This window comes from Pteronotus mesoamericanus, unplaced genomic scaffold, assembly GCF_021234165.1.
Source record: "Pteronotus mesoamericanus isolate MK-2021 breed Mesoamerican mustached bat unplaced genomic scaffold, CSHL_Meso_final contig_2, whole genome shotgun sequence".
In the NCBI taxonomy this organism is placed as follows: domain Eukaryota; kingdom Metazoa; phylum Chordata; class Mammalia; order Chiroptera; family Mormoopidae; genus Pteronotus; species Pteronotus mesoamericanus.
Genome location: NW_026555084.1, coordinates 8,507,969 through 8,528,114, shown reverse-complemented (window position 1 = coordinate 8,528,114; position 20,146 = coordinate 8,507,969). Strand labels below are relative to the sequence as shown.

The 20,146-nt window shown below is 50.1% G+C and overlaps 1 protein-coding gene across 1 annotated transcript in view; it reads left to right on the top strand.

The window, feature by feature from the left end:
- Positions 1 to 19,334, top strand: part of ADRA1B (adrenoceptor alpha 1B) — an 81,623-nt gene extending 62,289 nt beyond the window's left edge. Inside the window, exon 4 of the mRNA XM_054568103.1 lies at positions 18,718 to 19,334. Within this exon, the coding sequence (XP_054424078.1) occupies positions 18,718 to 19,319 (602 nt within the window). The 3' untranslated portion in view covers positions 19,320 to 19,334. The remainder of the gene's footprint in view (positions 1 to 18,717) is intronic.
- The last annotated feature ends 812 nt before the right edge of the window (positions 19,335 to 20,146 follow it).

Below are 20,146 nucleotides of genomic sequence, written 5' to 3'. Positions count from 1 at the left end.
AGACTAATGGGTCATTTGCCAACATTTAATACAATTGTTTGGGATCTGCGTACTTGAATGTAATAAAGCTTCACTAAAAAGTAGTTATAACAACTAATAAGAACCTAATTAAATTAGCTGTCACTGGGCAAGCTGCTTGCTAGGTCCTAATTACGTTATTTGCTGCCATTGGCCTCGCCTGAAAACAAAAGAAGATTCTGTCACGTCTTCAGTGATGCCTAGAAAGCCAGACCCCTGGCTTCATGCAGAAAATGCTGAAAGGCTCTAAATCTGGGGGACCGCCAGTCCGTGACTCCCAGCCCCCCAAAAATCATGGTGTGTGGCCAGAGTGAACACCTTTGTAGGTCCCACTGCTCTTAGGAGCCAGCCAGTGGTAAAGGTGGAAAGGGCAGTTAGAGATGAATAGTCCAAGACTTTCACTCTACAGAAGAGGGAGCCGGCTGTGAGCAAGGGAGTTATCTAAGTCCCCGGCAAGGAGCAACGCCCCTCCCCCAGTCTTCTTCACCAGGGGCTGGAATCAACCAGAATTCCCGCTGCTGGTGTGGATTGTCATTTGGGAAGAGAAAGGGAAAGCAAAAGTGCTGGATTCCCAGAGGCTCTTACCTTTGAAGCTGCGCATGCGCGTGGAGGGGTTCAGGGCCAGGTAAACTGCTGCCCTGTTCGCTGTGCAGGAGGGAGAGCTCTCTCCAAACACATTGCTGCCGCAACGATCTTCCCAAAACACAGAACCTGGTTGTGCCAGGATCCTGCTGAACTTCCCATGGGGTAACTTCTGAATTCCTGCACGTGGCAGAAAAGTCTCGTCCCATTTGGGCTTCAACCTACCTCATCCCTCATGATTGCGCTTTTGGCTCAGCAAACTGAAACCCCGGCCCTGACCCTCACGAGCAGTGACACCTTGGGCAAATCACTTAATCTCTCTCAGCTTCCACTTTCTGCCTACAAAGTGGGAGTAACATTCACTTATCAGGCTACTAGGAGAAATGCATTGCAGTGAGTCAGATAAGCCACGCGTGACCCACGCAGGAGCAGTCTCTCTTCCCTCAACACACCTGGCGCAGCCATGTCCTGAGCATGTCCTTTGCACAGGCTGTTCCCTATGCCTGCAACACCCCTCACTCTCTTCTTTGCATCATGTTTCTTCCAACTCAGATGCCATTTCCCCTGTGCAGTCTTCCCGAGCTCCCCAGGCTGTGCCGCTCCTCCTCTGGGCTTTCTCGGCTCTTCCTGCACCCCCACCGGGAGGTTGTCACGCTGGGCTGGAAGAGGCTTCTGATGTCCATCTTCCCCCCCCCCCCCCCCCGAGACAGGGTCTCGCCTGGTACAGGCCTTGCACTCAGTGAGAACTCAGTGAGTGGACACAGTCTTATCACAGGAACTGTGAGGAAGGAACAACATTGGTTCCCATGTCACTTCTGCTCCTATCCCCAAAGCTGAAATATACATACTGCGTACACACACACACACACACACACACACACACGTGAGCACACACACAAAATATTAGAGGAAGAGCTGTGGTCATTTTTTCCTCTCATGCTTCTCTCTAGTGAACACGTATTGCTCTTGGACTAAGAAACAAAATAAGAGAGTCCTGTAAGCCGAGGGAGCCAAAAGCGCAGAGGAAACACACGGAGTGTGAACATTCCAAACACATCCCTGAAAGAGCCAGGCGTCACCTGAATATCAGCGTTGTGCCTCTCTGCCTGAACACACCACAGTCTCTGAATTTCTTCCCTGGGATTCTATGACAAAAGCTGGCTTGGAGCTGCGGGGGGCAGACCAGACAGAGGAAAGGCCGCTTCCCCAGTCTCTTTAAGGTGACTTTTTGGGAACTGTGAGCGTTTACAGACAGGAGGGAGTAAGTACTGTGTGTCCCATAAGTAGCCACTGGCCACATGAGGTAAATCAAATTCAGATTCATTTAAATTAAATAAGATTTAAAGTCACTTCCTCAGTCATGGCGGTCTCCTTTCAACAGCCACGGAGGACTAGCCATTACAGTGGATGGCGCAGATTTGGGACGTTCTCACCACTGCAGAAGGTCCCACTGATCAGCGCTGAGTTAGCGTTTCTCAGCTTGCTGCAGCCGTGGCTGATGACATCTCGAAAAGACAAACACATCCATTTGCCCTGTGAATATGTTCGTTTCTGTTTAAAACAGTATCTTCGTGGCGATGCACAACAAGGCAGCCACTTTGGAAGACAGTTTGGCACTTCCTCAAAGAGCTAAACATAGAGTTGCCTTATGACCCAGCCACCCCGCTCCTGCTAAATAGCCAACAGAATTGAAAACATCTGCTCACCCAAAAACCTGCACATGATGCGTAATTAACAATTAGTGTTTAAAGCTCTTTATTAAAATAAAAGCATACTTTGAGAGAATCTCTATACGAGATTAAAAAAAAAAAAGAAGTGGAATAAAGAGCAAGTTTGAAAGAAAGACGCTACCCAAGGGTAATCAGATACTTTGTTAATTGAGTCCTTACAGTCTCCCAAGGAAAACAAACTTAAACTTTGCCTTGCCCTGAACTCTCTAGGGCTGAAACTATCCCCACAGGGCTCTTTCCTCCGATTTCCCGGCTAAAAGAGCCCCAGGCCTGAAGGTCCCTAACTCCCTAGCTCCAGCCTGATTTAAAGTTGTTAGTTGGATGACTTCCTGCCTGTGTCACCTCTCGCTAACTAGATCTATCTAGGTAACGCCGGGAAATTCTTTAATGCTCCCTGTGGCCTGTCCTCCATAGAGATGACTAAAGACATTGCCTGTGACCTATTTAGGGGGTCAGGGAGAAGAAGAGATTTGATTTTCATTTGATTTTTCCCCAAATTTTTTTCAACCTTTTCTTCCCCAGATCACAAGGGGGAAAAAAAGAAGAAGATAAAATGCAAAGGAACACAATGGAACGCTTTCTCATTTTGTAGCTAAAATTCTGTGATGGTGTTCTTCCAATCAGTGTCTTAACACCTGGGGGACTGATGGAGTGCCACAATTGGCTTGCTCTCTCTCTCTCTCTCTCTTGCTCCACTAGTTTTATTTTTCCGGGTTCTCTCTTTCAAATCAGTAGCGCTTTATCCTTCCATGAGGTTCTTTACCCAAGGTTTGCCCCTTTATTTACAACGACATCTTACAGAGATCACTTTTACCTTGTGAACTTCCTAAATCAGACAGGTCCTGTTCCCTCTGAACCTTTCAAACCGTTTTTTTTTTTTTTAACAAGGCACTTCTAAAGACACCAATTTATTCCAATGCCCCAGGAACAAATGGCCCCATTCGCTGCAGCAAGAGCCTTGGCAGTCTGCTTTGTCACTAGCCACCATCTCCTGGCCTGGGGGTCGTGCTCCTGTGTCTTCGTTTCTCATGCGTCTGACTGTGATGCACTGTTCTGTGGGCTGCTCATTCTTCTAGATGCAAATTCCATCTGCCCTGCGAGGAATGATCCTAGTAGCACAAGGTCTCTGTTCATCAGTCAATAATTATACAACCCACAGAGAAGGGCTAGGACTTAGCCAAAGACGCTTCAGAATAGCATTGGGAAGCCTGGTCTCTCAACATGCCATATTACACTTTTGTCAAAGAGCCCCTAATAAAAGATGATTATTTGCTTGTGATAAATGAGTTGGAGGCATCTGGTTGGTATGAGACTAACAGAGCCTTGCATTTAGCACCCAGGGAGTACAGCCGCTGTTTGTAAAACGTGCCAGGCACTGTGCTTCACATCCATTGTCTCCTGCAACCTTCACAACAACCCTGAGGGTGGGAGGAGAGGCTTATGATCAATGTAATTTTACAGATCTGGATATTGAAGTTCAGAGACTGTCACACTTATAAAAATCACACAGCCAGATTTCTAGTAAGTACCTACCGTGCGTTGGGCACTCTCTTAGGCACCACTGATACCAAAGTGAATGAGACAGGCAGAGCCTCCACCTTCGTAAAGCTTTCGGTCTTGTGGCGATGGTCTAGGAACAAATAGTAAATATGTACACAGACAACATGGTATCAAGTCGTTGTGAGTACTGCACTGCAGAGGAACTGAAGTGAGGTGGTGTGCCGGAAAGGGACAGGGTGGCAAAGATACGAAAAAGCACATCGAGGGGAAAGGCTTCCCTGGGACCACAGGCCGGAGCTTGAGGGACTAGAAGGAGCCGGTCGTGCAGGGGCCTGGGGTAAGATCACTGCAGGCAGCAGAGCGGTGACTGTGAGGAGCCCCGATGTGGGGTGCTCTGGGCGCGCCGAGCCAGAAACGTGGTGGCCAGAGCGCTGGAGTGAAGGGAGGCGGCAGGCGATGTCAGCTTGGGAGCGTGGGCGTGCTCTGCAGCCTTGTAGGTCAGAATCAGGAGGAGAGATTTCACCGAGTGCAGTAGGAAGTCACTGGGGGGCTTTGGAAAGGGAAATAATACGATCTGATTTACGGTGGTGGTTTTTCTTAAGACCTCTGTGGGTAAACAGAACGGATTGTAGAGTCAGGGAGGCCAGTCAGGAGGCCGGAGCAGCGATCCAGGGGAGAGGCGATGGTGGCCTGGGCCTGCACTCTGTTCTTGCGTAGAAAGACCTAGACCCTTCAGGCAAAAGCATCATTTAGTATTTACGGAGAGCTCTCCGCCTTCCTGGGTAAGTTGACAGGAGACACCTTCAGGCCTTGTCCCATCATAATGAACATGTGCAAAGTGTGTGCCACTTATTTTTCTTTAAACTTTTTTATTAAAATGTGACATCCATACAGAAAAGTGCTCCAATCATAAGGATAGGGTCCGATCCGTTCTCTTAAAGTGAACACATCCCTGTGAGCAGCGGCCAGAAGAAGAAAGAAAAGTTATCCTCACCCCTGAAGCTCCCCTCCTGCCCGCTTCCGGTCAGTCTCTGGCTTCCAAGTGTGTTTTGCCAGAATGATATTCTGTAAATCATTTTGCTAAGTCTTACTCAGCCCGTGACCCCTTCTGCTAAACTGAAAGTCACGTGCCCCCTGCAATCAGAGATTCTCTTACGCCACCAGCCGGGAAGATTCGAGCTTTGCCTTCCATGATGCATATAATGAAAACAACAGGGTCTTCGCATTCAGGATTAGAGAATAATATTGAATGTGCTTTTTTCAAACTTGGCATACATTCTCAATCCCAGATTCTGTTATTCCCCTACTTAAGAATCACATGGTACAAATTCTGGGGAGACTACAAATTGCCTTTGTCTGGAAGAACAGTCTGGAAATCCAGGGGCACAGACAGGACTAGGATCCATGAGTTTATACTCCAGGGCAGTGACGTAGTTTCAGGGCTTTGCTCGGGGGGTGAGATGCTGGCAGAGAACTAGTATTTACTGAGCACTTATCACAACCCTGGCCCCGAACTAGGTGTTTCAGTATGTTACCTTAGTTAATCTTCACAAGCCTTTAATGGCAGTAGCATTCTCTGCATTGCACAAATAACGAATCCAAGGCTCGGAAAAGTAAAATAATTGGCCCACGCTCCCGGGGCTCCTAGGTGACAAGAGCTGAGCTTGCCCCCCATCCGCTGCTCCTTTCCATCCACGAGCGCAGCCTCTCCCACGCTCTTCCTTTGATCTGCACCATGCAAATTGGAAACGTTGGTCTCAACATCTGGCCACTGCAATAAACCCCATGTCTTCTAATGGTCCCCCTTCTACATTCTTTTTTAATACACCGACTTTCAAATTAGCAGAAAAGCTGTTTACAAATGAAATAGGGCACCTGGCTGTAACTTTGCTTCTTTCCAGAGGCAAGGGCTCTGTGAGCCTGATGAAGTTTAATGCTTGCTATAAATCCAGGAGAGAAATGAATGAGCACATTTATATCGCCCAGCCCAGAGTCTGGCCGCATGAGGGACACGGGAGCCACATTGCATCACCATATTATCCGCTACTGAGAAAAGAGCCAGCAATTAGCAAAGCAATCTAGATTAACCATGTTAACATCTCTGGGGGAGCGAGTCATGTTCCCCGGCTTTCTGGAAGCTCTCCCAAGCTCAAGCTGTCCCTGGGTTTTTTGGCTCTGCGTCATGGAGGGAATTGATTCAATCAATCACATTGCTGCTGTCTAATTAGTAAACATGGCCACACGTGCCCACCGGTTTCACAGAGATTAAACCCGGGATCCTGACTGCAGACCAATTTTTATACCTGAGAGTCACTGTATCTTTCACCCTCAGTCCATACGAGTTCCCCAGAGTTAATCATCACAGGACTTTAGCCCGGAGCTGGAGCCGGGTCTTCAATGTCCAGGTAGCGGGGCCTTTGGGGTCGTCCCGCATGACAGCACAGACTACTCACAAAAGCGCCTCCGCGTAAAACCCCCGCTTTTCCGCACCTGCCGGGCCCCACGCCCTCCGCAACGCGCTTCCACCGTCACCCTTTCATTTGGGTTTCCCTGTATCTCAAGAAGGAAAGGCGGTGCAACTTTCATTTCAGACATAAAGAGAGGAGCCTTCACAGAAATGATTGCTCAAAGCCACGCAGTGTTTCTCAACTCAGATTAGTCACCTGTTTTTTTTTAAATCCTCCCCCGAGGAAATGTTTATTGATGTTAGAAATAGAGGAGGAGGGGGAAGAAAGAGAGAAACATCGACCGGTTGCCTCCTGTATGCACCCCGATCAGGGGATCAAACCCAAAACCTAGGCGTGTGCTCTGACCTGGGATTGAACCTGCAACCGTTCTGGATATAAGGGATGATGCTTCAACCAACTGGGCAACCCAGCCAGGGCTAATCACCTTTTTTTTATAAAATAACTTTTTTGGGGTTGGGTTTGTCTTACTACAACCAGTTATACGTATTCCTTGCAGAAAATTTAGAAGATACAGAAAATCAAAAACAAGGTAACAAAAAGCCATGCTCCGACATAACCACTGAGGTATTTAATGCATATTTATTCAGCCATTTTTCTATGGGATGATATCACACATACTATTTTGTAACCTTCTCTTTGTGTTTTGATATATTATGAACACTTTTTCCAATCATATTAACTAATTTAACCTTTAATGGTTGAGTTGTCTGAATCATTAAACCAGTCGCTTATGTTTGCATATTTGGGGTTGTTTCCAGTTTTCAGTTGTGATAAGTCATGTGGCAACAAAACCCTTATATCTATATCCTTACCAACATTCATTTAGTGTGTACTGTCTCAGGCATGGTACTGGGTGTTTTCCATGTACTATCTGGTTTGCCCTCCCCAAAATCCTATGGATAAATAATATTACCTCCACTTTACAGACGAGGAAACTGAGGCCTTGAGAGGTTAAGTAACTTGCCCACAGTGACATAAATAATGACTCCAGAGCCAGCAGCCTTATCCATTTAGATAAATTCTTAGAACTGTAATTTCAGGGTAACTAAATGCATGATATTGTAAGGTCTCTGAGTCATATTACCTCAGAAAGTGTCCCAATTTATACTCCCGCAGTCAAGGTATGACCGCCCATTCACTTACATCACCACCAACTCAAGGAACTATTCGTTTCTTCTGTTCATTAGAGAAATGAAGTCCAGGCTTCGCATAGCTCATTCACACTCTTTAGAGCATGCATGCAACCCAATTCTCAACTGAGACATTGATTTTATTTCAATGAATGCTGCTTATCCTTTTTTTTTTTTTTTTTTTGGCTCATGGGCCCCTTTGAGAATCTGATGGAAGCTATGAAGCAGCTACACAGAAAATGCACATATGCACATCACATGACCCTTTATTTTTCAGGGGTTCTCAGACACCGTTAAGTATGCCTGTGCCTGGTAAAGGATTGGTACATCAACAACATTGAACCTAAAACTAAAAACCCAGTCAAATGCTGGTTTGACTAGATTGCTCTCTTAAAGAATCCTGCAGCATAAAGAAGCTGCTCAGAAGAGGCCGGAATAAAGCGCCCAGGCCCTCTCCCGGGGCCTCAGCCACGTGGGGAGGAGGCACCACGGTCAAGTCTGTAGCCTTAGGTTGTGCTGCCCTCTACCAGCCCAGCAAGGCCGCAGAGCAGATGGACCCGCCTCCATTTGCGCACTCCGCTGGCCTCTAAAGAACAAGGCTGAGACCCTCCTGCCAAACGCACTTCCTCCTCACTCTGGTGTTTTTCATGATCTCCCTCCGCACTCTGCTCCTTGATGATTTGTAAAGCCTCCTCCCAGATCAGTCAAGCCTCCGCCAACCCTCCCCGCCCCGTCACAGCCCTGGATTAGGGCAGCCGGGGAGGGGGCGTGAGATGCGGGGCCTCTCCCGTCCACCTGCTGTGCGTGCCGCTACGCCAGGCAGGTTTTCTGGGAGCCCTTCTTGGCACGAGCACATGCCTCTGAGAGTAATGCAGCCGCTTTTCATAATGATCCGTTGAGGCCGAGTGTCATTTTCAGGATGGTGGGGTGGAACATCTAGTCCTGGCCTGCAAGGAAGGAGGTAGACGGAGGCGTTAGCACACTTGAGCGCACTGCCCTTTGGAGTGACCCGGTGGAGCACGCGGCTCCGTCTGGATGGACAGGCGAGGACAGCCAGGCCCCTGGGGGACAAGCACAAAGGACGCGGGCAGCTCCTCTGGCCGGAACTGGTGTCGACCCGGCCTTGCCACACATCCAGGGCCACCCTTCGGGTCTCATTTCTCATACAGCTGCCACGTCCTTCTCAGGAACACAGGGAGGAGTGGCGATGGGGTAGGGACTGTCTCATCCTCGCGTCGCCTGGCTTCAGTCTCTTAATCTCTGTTTTCCTCCGTCCTGAAAGAACTACCCTGGGCTTCCTCCTCCTGCTTTTGTTCTCGGCATTGCCCGTCTGCCAGTGATGGGGGGATTTCTCAGTTAAACACCCCTTCTCCCCCCGCCGTCTCACGTGCCCAGGACTTACTTTCACGAGGCCAGGAGAGGGCAGGAGGATGACTTTTCAATTCTAAATAGTTACGGTTCCTCCTGGACTTGGTTGGGGAGATGAGCCTTCTGAAAACTATTTTCACACCCAAGCCCAGCTCTTCTTTTCCCCTGCACCCTACACTCCCCTGTGGAATTTGCTCCACTTTCTAAAACATTCTTTTAGTCCTTCGTTTCCCAGTGGCCCACCTCACAAGGTCAAAGCAGCAGGAGACGGGCAAGGAGGAGCTCACGGGCCTGAGATACTCCGCTACTCAACGGCTCTGCGGCTCTGAGCCAAGTGCCTCTTCCCCGCCCCCACTCTTTCACCCCCAAATCACGTCTCTTCTGAGCCTCGATTTCAATGTCTGTAAAATGGGGACAGTAACGCTGTATCATCCACGTAGAATTGTTTTGGGCGCTGAGTGATGTCATGCATGTTAGGAGTCAGGTGTAAGCGCTCAATAGAGGGTAACTGCTATTTTCGTCATTGTCGTCGTTAAATCCAGATCACTGCCGTCTTCCAGGCCTTTGAAACGCCACGGAGCCTGACTCCATGTCTAACCAGTGCGAGGGCCAACACACGCGCCCCACTTGCCCTGTGGCTGGGACACCGTAGGAAGTCAGGCCTCCGCTCCCACGAACTAGATCAGTTACTCGCTCTCTGAAACACACTTGGCCCATTGCACCCCAAGGGCCTGGGGTGCTATTCCCTGCCCTGCCAGCTCCTGTTTTCTCAAAATGTGTGAGAATGGAATCATTTTTGCAGCAGAGCTCTCTCAAAGTAGCAATTCAAATAACACCTCCTTCCCCAACTATCTGCCACGTACATCTCTCCATCCCTCTGTGGAACCTGCGCGCCCAGGTGTCCTTCTAGGCAGCTGTACCCCAAATGTTCCAGGGAAACAACAGGGCATCAGTCTGTGGGAATTGCCCTTGGGGTGGTGGAAACACCCATTGCTCTGGGGTCAGGCCAGGAACTGAATCCTGACTCCGCACTGTAATCTTGAAGCACTTTCCTTAATCACTCAGAGCCATAGTATTTTCATCCATAAAATGGGCATAATAATTACATTCCCCCCATAGGCTTGTGGGGACCGACTAAAGTGATCGCTGAGCTCTCGCTTCCCCAGCCAAGCTTCATCTCCTGGGCAAATGCCCAGCCGGTCGCAGGCGCCCAGGACGTGCTCAGCACAGACGTCGTAATGTGGGGCAAGGCAGGAGGATCTCCTACTGCCAGCAAGACTCTAAAAACTTACATCAAAGTGAGAATGGAGCCTTTGTTTACATGGAAAGAGGTGGAGAAAATGGCATTTTCTGAAAATCAAGATTTTCTTGGGGAAAATATCTTAATTCAAGCAGAAGGTGGAACGTGAAACCCATCTACCCCCACACCACCCCACCACCCCCGTCTCGCCCCTCCCTGCTGCCCTCCACAAGGCTGATGCCAGAGCTACTGGAGAGAACAGAAATGCTCACCTTTCAAAAAAAAAAAATAAGAGTATGGAACTTTGGAGCAATCTGGGAGGAGAGGAGCTGAGACGGGAGAGGGCGAGGAGGGGCCCTGCCGAAGGTGCTAGAAGCAGAGCCGGCTGTCAAGGCACTCAGGCCCAAGAAGGAGAGGCAGCAATGAAGTGAGTGCCCTGCCCAGCTCTAGAGGCCCCCCAAGGGCTTTGGGTGCCCGGGAGAAAGGGACACTCAAGATAGTCTCAGCGTTCAAAGGCCGGGGAGGCCCCCCACCGCCAACATGCGAGCTGCCCTATGTCAACAGCACAGGCGGTAGGCAGCGCTGAACGCTCTCCTGGGGCACAGCAAGCCCAGCCAGCTCGCTGTCCCATGGGCCGTCCCGAGTTGAGGGCTGCATTGTCCTCCAGGCACTTCCACCTGGGAAGTTCCCTGGTGGGCTAGGAGCCCCTGAGCAGCGAGAAAGGGCAGAAGTTTCAGGGTCCTCGTGCTGCCTGCCTGTGGGCCTGGACTGAGAGGCAGGAGAGAGTCCTGCTGTGCAAAAATCTGGGGAGCAGCACGTAGGCAGCAGCAAGACTTCGTTGCGCATTATTGAAGATACCATGTGCCCGGCTCTCTGGGTTCAGAACGGCGGGACAGGGCTGGGTGAGAAGATGAGATGCCCTAGAGAGAGCCGGCTGGCATCTCTCACTCTGTGGCCGAGAAGCTCTGAGGGCTGCAGGTGACAAGGAGGGCATGGCCCCCAGGTGTGGCCCCCGCAGGGAGTAGGGTGTCCCAGACTAGGCCAGACACGTGGAACGAAGACGCAGCGCTGTCCCCGGGGCCCAGGCCAACCTGAACCCGGCCAGCCAGTTTGGATGTAGGGAAGTGTTTTGATTGTCACCCGCCAAAGGACAGAACAGAGGAATGAGTCAGGGAAGTCAGTGGACCGCTGCTGGGAGGAGAAGGGATGAAAGGCAGGCACCGAGCCTAATGGCCTAAGTGACCCCATCTCGGGTGATTCCCTGAGGCCAGTAATTGTCCCTGTGCTCAGGTGGAGCCTTTCATCCAAAGAGGCCAGGCCGCTGGGCCAACCCGCAGCTCCCTCTGCTGCCTTGGAAGGAAGGATGAAGTGATACAAGGATGTGTGTTCCAGGTCTAGGCTCAGAGGCGCTCCCCTACAGGCATCTTCTCCCTGACTTCTGTTCCACCTCTACCCTGGGGTGCATACAAAGCTTACAGTCTGGGAAGAAGGGGACACTAGTGACTAATGCTCTTTGTTTCATACATGAGGAAAACGGGGGCCAAACGATGATGATCTGACCTGAAGGTCGACCAGCAGCTGGCCGCTGAGCCTGTCACACTGGCTCTTCCGTCCCTCTGTTTTCCATCTCTCTCTCTCTCATTACAAAAACAATAATTGGTCAGTGCCAAAAGCGCTTCAAATACAAAGTGAAAGTCTTGCCGTAAAGCCGTCCTCCAGAGACGACCACTGCGAATAGCCCGGTGATGTCTTTTTCTATGAACATACGAACACACACACACACACACACACCATGTTTTATATAAAAATCATAGTAGGCATTCTTTCCTGAATTTTGCTTTTTTTCTACTTAAGTCAGCCATAAACATCATCCCATGTGGACTAGCTCACCATTTTTACAGGTGTCCGGTGTTTCATCTCATGAATGCTGTGTGGTTTATCGCGTAATCCCCGGCGTTGGAATTTAGGTTATTTCCCATTTGGGGGGAACGTGGCTGCAGCTCCTTGTGTTTTTATCTTTGCTCCCTTTTCTGGGTAACACTGTAGGATAAATCCCTGGATGTGGAGTGCTCAGATCAAAGCTGTGTACGTTTTTATTTTATTAGGTTACACCATTTTTCTAGCCCAAATTTATACCCCTACCCAGAACATATGAAAATACGTTTTCCCACACCTTTGCCAAATTGAGCACAAATTCTTTTCTTTTTTAATTTTATTTATTTATGTATTTATTTTGGCCATTTTCCCTGTTGTTCCTTTACCCTCTGGGCCCCCTGACTTCCCTCGCCTCCTGGAACACATGAAGCTCTTTCGTGCACGGAAAGCTTTGCACGCTCTGATCCTTGGCCCAGAACACCTGCCCTGCAACCGCCCCGCCCGGCCAGCTCCGGCTCAACCCTTCAGTCTCCCGGAGGCCTCTCCCTCATAAGACTAGGACCCCCCACCCCGCCCACCTCCCTTTGGTTATGACTTTTTTTCCATTAAATAAACAAACATTTATACTACCTTCTAATTCCAATATCTGGATATTCTCGATTTCAATTTTTTAGTATCTCAAGCAATTTTTACAATATCTTCCAAAGTAAGAGACCTGTAATATTTTGCCACTTTTCAATTTGCATTATTTTCTAAAGGACTTTTATTGTGTTTTCATTCATTCATTGGCTGTATATTGCACTTATTTGTTTATCCATATGCTTTGCTTTTTCTTTCGTGTTTTTTTGTTCTTGATTTGAAACAGAGCCAGGTATGTTAGAAATACTGTTCCTTTAACTGTTGTTTGAATTACAAATATTTATCTCAGTCTTCTTTTAACTTTGTTTTTGAAGCTTGTGACATTAGAGAAGTGTCCAGGCATTTCTACCTGCAGTTTCCTTTACAAACCCTGAACTTCTGTCACGCTTAAAAAGGTCTTTCCTATTTCAAAATTATAAAAATATTCACTTATACCTTCTAATATTTTAATAATTTTTATACTCAAAATCTTAGACCCATTTGGGTTTATTCTGATGTAAGAAGTGAAATAGAACTCCAGCTTTATTTCTTTCTAAATGGCTAGCCTGTTGCCCAACACTGTTTACAGAATAATCTCTTTTTCACCACAAACGTTGAAATGGCATATAAAATCCTCATGGGTTGCCCATGTGTAATTTCATTGATCTAGCTGCCTTTTCCTGCACTTCCTGTTCTAGTTTTCTGGGGGTTTTTTAATTACTGTGATTTTATGATGGGCTTTAATACCTGCAGAGGCGGTGGACCCATGTTCTTAACCTCGCTCCCATCATTCTTCTTATTTGTTTTCATTGACCTGGCTGTTTTTCCATGGTTAGTTTTTCATATCCCATGGGCTCCATATATTTAACTTTGAATCATTTAGGTTCCCCTCTGCAAAACAACAGCAACAACAACACCTCCTGTTGGTATTTTAATGAGATTGCCTTCAATTTCCTAATTCATTTGGGGAGAACTGAAGTTATCTTGAGTAGAGACGTCCTGTACCAAAGCAAGCTCTGTCTCTCCATCATGCGTATCTTCTTTTATGCCTCTTTATAAAGTTTTATAGCTTCCTTCACATAAACCCCACCAATGCTCAATTTCTGAGTGTTCTACAGGGAATTGCTATTTTCAGTGAGGTCAAAGCGTGGAACACACTCCATTTGGCGCAGGACCCGTATGTGCTGTGGACACCACTGCACCCCATCTGCTCTCAACTCTGGCCCAAGCCAGGAGGTAGCTTCCCTTCTGGAAGATGGAATGGGCCAACCGGTCAGTGGGCAATCTATTGCGCTGACCTATGCTCAGCCCTGTGCTACAAAAACAGGACACAGACCCCATTGTGAAGGAGCTTTGACACTGCTTGTCTAAAGAGTCACACATCACATCCTTTAGCAGTAACCTTCCAGTTAACTCTGTTTTAATGGGGAATAAAGGAGAAGAGCCTGGAGCAGTCAGCAAGGTTCAGGAAGGAGACGGGAACTGAACTGGGCATTGGCCTGCGTTACCATTTAAATAAATAAGAGGAAGACAATGTAGTGCCAGCAAGGGGTCACTGCGCAACCATTGATGCACCACCTACGATGAGCACCATACATGCAGAGGTTATGTGCTTAACAAATCTTTTTACACATTCACTATAAGCCAAGCTCTGCGTTAGGTGCTAGAGAAACCAACATGACTAAGGTCTTGGCCTCAAGGAATTTGAAACAAGGGAAACAGACTCTGAGATAAATAAACCAAACAGCTGTTATGAAAGAAATCTATGGAGAGAAGAGCGGAGACCCTTAATCTAGTGACTGTGCACCCCGTGGGTACCCATGGATACCCCGTGGGAATTCGGTGGGTCTATGAAACCCTGAAATTATATGATACTAAATGATTTGCATAATCACTATTGTTAGGTTAAGAACCATTGGGATAGAGTCGTTCAAAACTCTTGGCCTCTAGATACTTGTATTTTAAAGGTGAGATAAAATGTGTAAAGATACTATTAAAAATAGCATGTAAACAATTCTAGCTTTCCCCCGGCCCACAGGTGTCCTAAGAGTTCGGAGGCACTATTGTCTGTTGTGAAAACTGCCCAGGTGTGTGAGCAGGCAGATTCAGGTTTGAATTCCATCTCTACCGTTTAATAGCTGTGTGACATTGGGTGAGTTCTGTATCTTCGGAGACTTAATTTACACAACTGTAAACTGAGAGTTGAGAATTGAAGAACCCACCCCTCCCTCCTGCCTATGGTGAGGGTCACCCAGATCTTGGCAAGTTCACGGCCAACTCATTCCTCCCTCCTACTTTCACTCTTCAGAGGAAGCTGTGCCTCGTGGGCTGTGGTTATGAGAAGAAGGGATTTGAGCCAGGCCTGGAAAGGGTGGAGAGGAGGAGGGCAAAGGAAAGGGCTTGTCACACCAGCGGACAGCACGAAGGAAGGGCCAGGAGCCAGAAGAGTCCACTCACGTTGCAAAGAATCAGGCCATTGCAGCCAAGTTGAGCACGTCTTAAATTCCAGCCTAAGCAGGTTGAATTTGATCCCATAAACTCTAGGAGCCACTGGAGTGTTGGGGCGAGGGAGTCAATCCGTGAGGAGGTGGCTCTCAGCCCAGCCTCTGCTCATCTATGAAGCTCAACATACCCAGAAAAAGTGTTTAAAGTAAGATTGAAATGTGGGCTAAGGCCATGCTTCTCACCCTGGGATCTTGTTAAAAAGCAGATTCTGACTCACTGGGTCACCAAGATTCTGCATTTCTAACACACACCAGGTGGTATCCATGCTGCCTCTGCAAGAACTTCACTTTTGGTGGCCAGGAGCTAACGTGCTTCAGTTCTGTTATGGTTTCACTATCATTATTTATGCAGTACACGTTGGCTGAGTCATGTGTCAGGCACTGTGCTCGGTCCTGGGGGGAGGGAGACAAATCAGACATGAATTCTCTTTTCTAGAAGCTCATGGTCTAATCAGGGGACATAAGGCATAGCCCTAAGCAACTGGAATTCAAGGTAGAAAGTGATAAATGCCACATCTGAGGTTCAGTTAAAGTGCTGTGACAATTCAGCAGAGAGAGAGATTCTCCCCAGTTGAGGAAGAAATTGCCTGGTGCTTAAGGAAATAAATAGAAGCTTCTTTTCTTAATATCAAGCAATGAGTAAGAAGCCAGACTTCATAGCTGGATTTTAATCCCAGCTCCACCACTTACTAGACCTGTGACTTTGTTAATCTCTTAAACCTCAGTTTTGTCATCTGTGGGATGAGGCACAGCGGAGCAGGGCTGCTGGAAGGATGTCGTGAGCGAAGTGGTGGACATAGCACCTAACAACTGGTTCCTAGTTCGATGTGGCTGGTGGCTCTGGTGATTATTATTGTTTTCAGAGTTTGCTTTAAAACTTGACGTGATCTGTTGGCCCCAAAGATATTGTATTTGTTGGACAATTTTATGATCTCATTCCAGGGTTAAGTGGCAAATGAAAATGGAAAAACCTTGAAGGGACTTTCCAAATCCAAGGAAACCTCCCTTACACAGCTGGTACTGAAAGATTCAGCAACTATTTTAAATATTTTGCATTTTTATTGAACCAAACTGGGGAGACGTGGCTTGGCTGTAGGTATAGCAGCCTGCCTTCCACTCCTCCTGAGTGTGGTAGTCATGGCTCCCGCAGACCCATGTGGTTGGACACAGTCACTAAGGAGCGCTTAGAGTACCGTGTGGAACGACGTCCCCTAGAGCAGGGCACAGCCATGCCAGGCTGCCTTGGGAGCGGTGACTATTGGAGGAGCAACTGGAAAAAGGCGGGAAAGCATTTAGCCCAGTGGCTGGCACAGAGTCGGCTTGTTCAATGGTGGCTGCTGTTCCACAAACATGCCTCATGGTTTTGAAGAGCAGAGGTTCCCAGAGACCTTGTTTTCACTATTCAGATTTGTTGAATGGCACCTTAAGGATACTCACTGGGACCACGTGCAGCCAAGAACTACTTCTCCCTTCGCTGATCTTGCTCAGCCTTAGCTTTTGATCCTTGAACTTCACAATCCCTCTAAATCGCCTTAAAGCAGGCAAAGCCCAAGTGACGGGGTGGGCTCACTGCACCATCTGCTTGCAGCTTTATCTGTCCCCCAAACTGCACCTCCTCCTCACCCCACCCAGATGTCCAGCTTCCAACCCCTCCAAGCCCTTTCAGAAATGTTGTCTCATTTGAGCTGCTTCAAAAAGCCTCAGTAAGAGGCTGAGGCATCAGAATGGAGCCATGGGGCCTCCAGCAAGTGGTTTCCCAGGATTGTGCCCACGCTGCTGCTCAAGTTCTGTACAGGTTTCAGTGGTATGCAAGACAGCTTGCAACGACAGCTAGACGTGGCACAAGAGTCTGTGAACCACATATTCAGCCAATCTGCCAGTCACTGAGCAAATACTTACTTAGCCCCTGACAATGTGCCGGGGTCTGGATTCTCCAGTGAGAACGTGATTCCAGGTTCACTTCTCTTGCAGCCCTGTAGGTGCTCATAGGGGAATGCCTCTCCGTTTAGGGCCAGCGAGTCTTCATCACCCTTCAACCTCAGTGACTCTCCCTTCTTGAAAAAGACGGCAGACCTCAGGTCCACCACCGCCTGGAGCGATCTTATTTTTCTCTACCAGGACATTCTATTTATAGCCAATGATGCAGCTTTTAAAATAGTAATAAAAAGCGTCTTTAATTTTTTTTAAATTTAGATACAACAAGTGAGCTGACTTAAAGGCAGTGAAAGGAGGGTAAAAATAAGTGGTCCAGGTGGTAGAGTGACTGAGGCTTCGTGAGCCAAAGACTCAAGATGGGCGGGGCTTCACCGTCCGAGGGTTGCGGACCCTTTCAGGCCCATGATGACAGCTATGGACTCTCCCCTAGAACAAAGTGTGAATGTCACATACAGTTTCAGCTGGCTCAGGAAGCGCCTGGGACCCATGCTTGGGCCCGTGTTAGAAAGAGCAGTGAGGTGAGAGTCCTGGCATGTGGTCAGCAAGGATCTCATCCTCTTCCTCGCCTTTGTAGTAGCGCTGCTGGCAGTAACAGCGGCATTGGCGGTAGTGATAGCAGTTGTATTTGAAGCAGTCAGAATAGCTGCACTTGCGGGCACTCACCATGCCAGGCACTTACCAAGCCCCAGCTCATGTCAGCCGTGCAGAAAAGAGCTACCACCGTCAATCACTATTTTCCAGGAAACTGAGCCTGATCAGCTCAGCTGGCTTCTCCAAGGCCACATGCTGGGAAGCCCGCCCTACCTACCTGTGATGTCTGAACAGGACCTTAACCACTGACCACTGATGCCTCAACAAGTGTTTGTGGAACCAAATGAATAACAACTTGATTGGGTGCTGGGGGTCATTCGGCCATTCACCAGCTGAGTGACCTTGAGCAAGTCACCCATTCTCACCGAGCTCCCATTGACGAAGGCAGTTTCCCAGCCCTGGCAAACCAGGGTTCTAAGACACAGGGCAAGGAGCGCTGGACCACTTGATAAGCAAGAGAAGTGGATCCAGGCTCAGGGACATGCTCAGGGAGTTTGGGGCTGTGTCACAGAGCCCAGCACAGCCCTGACTTCTAGCAGAGAGCAGGCTTCCAGGAACCCTCATTTCCTGTTGATATTTGCTCCCCTCTCCTGGCCGCTTCGTTGACCCCCAAAGGTCTGTTTTGATGCCCAGGGAAAAAGATCCCTGCCACAGACCCTCTTTCATGCCAAAGAGGCTCAGGACCTTCCTTAATTAACTGGGCTTCTTCGCTCCCACCAGGGCAGGCCAGTGTGGCAAAGAGGGCCCCTATTTCTAGCGGCTACTGTGCTGCCCGGGAGAGAGAGGGGGGAGGAAGAGGGGGCCGAAATATGCAAGGAATCCCAGGCGCCTGGCAGCCCAGTCCCTGACCCACACTGCCCCTGTGTGGTGGGTTTAGAGAAACCTAGAGAGAGAGGAGCGTAGATGCTGTGTAGCTAGAGCAGGAAAGCTTTCATGGGCGACGGGGAAGTTCCTGAGGTTGGCCCTAAAAGTGAATGTAGGAGTCGTTCATTTTGAGACAGAAAGGCGAGCATCCCTGGCAAAGGAAGTGGCCTTGCCCCAAGGCCTGGCAGCGTCCGGCCCGTGGGCGATGTGCAGGTAGAGCACACAGAGGAGAGGGCTTGACTACTCACAAACTGCTGTCTTTCTGTCTTCGCCCACCCCACCTCCCCCCTGCAGGTTCCCTCTTCTCCACCCTGAAGCCCCCCGACGCCGTGTTCAAGGTGGTGTTCTGGCTGGGCTACTTCAACAGCTGCCTCAACCCCATCATCTACCCGTGCTCCAGCAAGGAGTTCAAGCGCGCCTTCCTGCGCATCCTCGGGTGCCAGTGCCGCGCCCGCCGCCGGCGCCGCCGGCGGCGTCGCCTGGGCAACTGCGCCTACACCTACCGGCCGTGGACACGCGGCGGCTCGCTGGAGCGCTCGCAGTCGCGCAAGGACTCGCTGGACGACAGCGGCAGCTGCTTGAGCGGCAGCCAGAGGACCCTGCCCTCGGCCTCGCCGAGCCCCGGCTACCTGGGCCGCGGCGCGCCGCCGCCCGTCGAGCTGTGCGCCTTCCCCGAGTGGAAGGCGCCCGGCGCCCTCCTTAGCCTGCCTGAGCCCTCCGGCCGCTGCGGGCGCCACGACTCGGGCCCGCTCTTCACCTTCAAGCTGCTGGCCGAGCCCGAGAGCCCCGAGACCGACGGCGGCTCCAGCAACGGGGGCAGCGAGGCCGCGCCCGACGTGGCCAACGGGCAGCCCGGCTTCAAAACCAACATGCCCCTGGCGCCCGGGCCGTTGTAGGGCCCCGCGCGCAGCCTCCCTTCCCTGTGGTGGGGGACAGCACCGTGGCGGGGCGGGGCGGGGCGGCGCCTGGCAGACCCGGGCCCGAGGGGAAACGCGGGCGGGGGGCGGGGAGAGGGGCAGCTGCTTTTCTGGCAGGGGCATGGGTGCCAGGTACAGCGCGGGAGGCTGGGCCGAGCATGCTGAGAGCCTGGGGCCCCGACGCCGGCCGGGATTCCGCCTCTCTCTCTGTATATATCAACGCGTCCCTCCGTACATGTGTTTAACCGTGGGTGCACGTGTGTGTGTCTGTGCGGTGAACGTGTGGTCTGCATGTGTGCGCGTGTGGGGCAGAGCGAGTGCACGCCCAGGAGGCAGCGGGGCCTTGTTTGTCTCGTGACTTCGTACCTCTCAAGCCCCTCTTTGTCCTGCACCGAACGCTGGCACTTGGGCGGGATTGGGAACAAAGGCGGACATTAAAGTTCATTTCTTCTGTGCGGCTGCGAGCAGTTTCTGGTCCGGGTGGCAGGCAGTGTCTGGTGTTTCTTTCCCCTTCCCCTTCAGGTTTGTCCCCGTCCCTCCCGCTGTCCTGTGGGCAACAGTTGTGGTGGCCCCCCGGGGATCCATTACTGCCTCCAGCACTAAACCAGTCTGTGCCCTGCGGCCGCAAGGGACCCCTCCCTTGGTCTTGTCCCATAGATCCTGCCTGCCTGTCTGACTCAGCAGCATTCTAAACCCCCCTGCTGTGGGTGGCCCTGGGCAACGTCTGGCCTGGCCCTGACCTCTAGGACCCCGATCCCAGCTGGGGCTCCCTGCCCAGGGCCCTAGTTGTGCCTGTCACCTAAGAG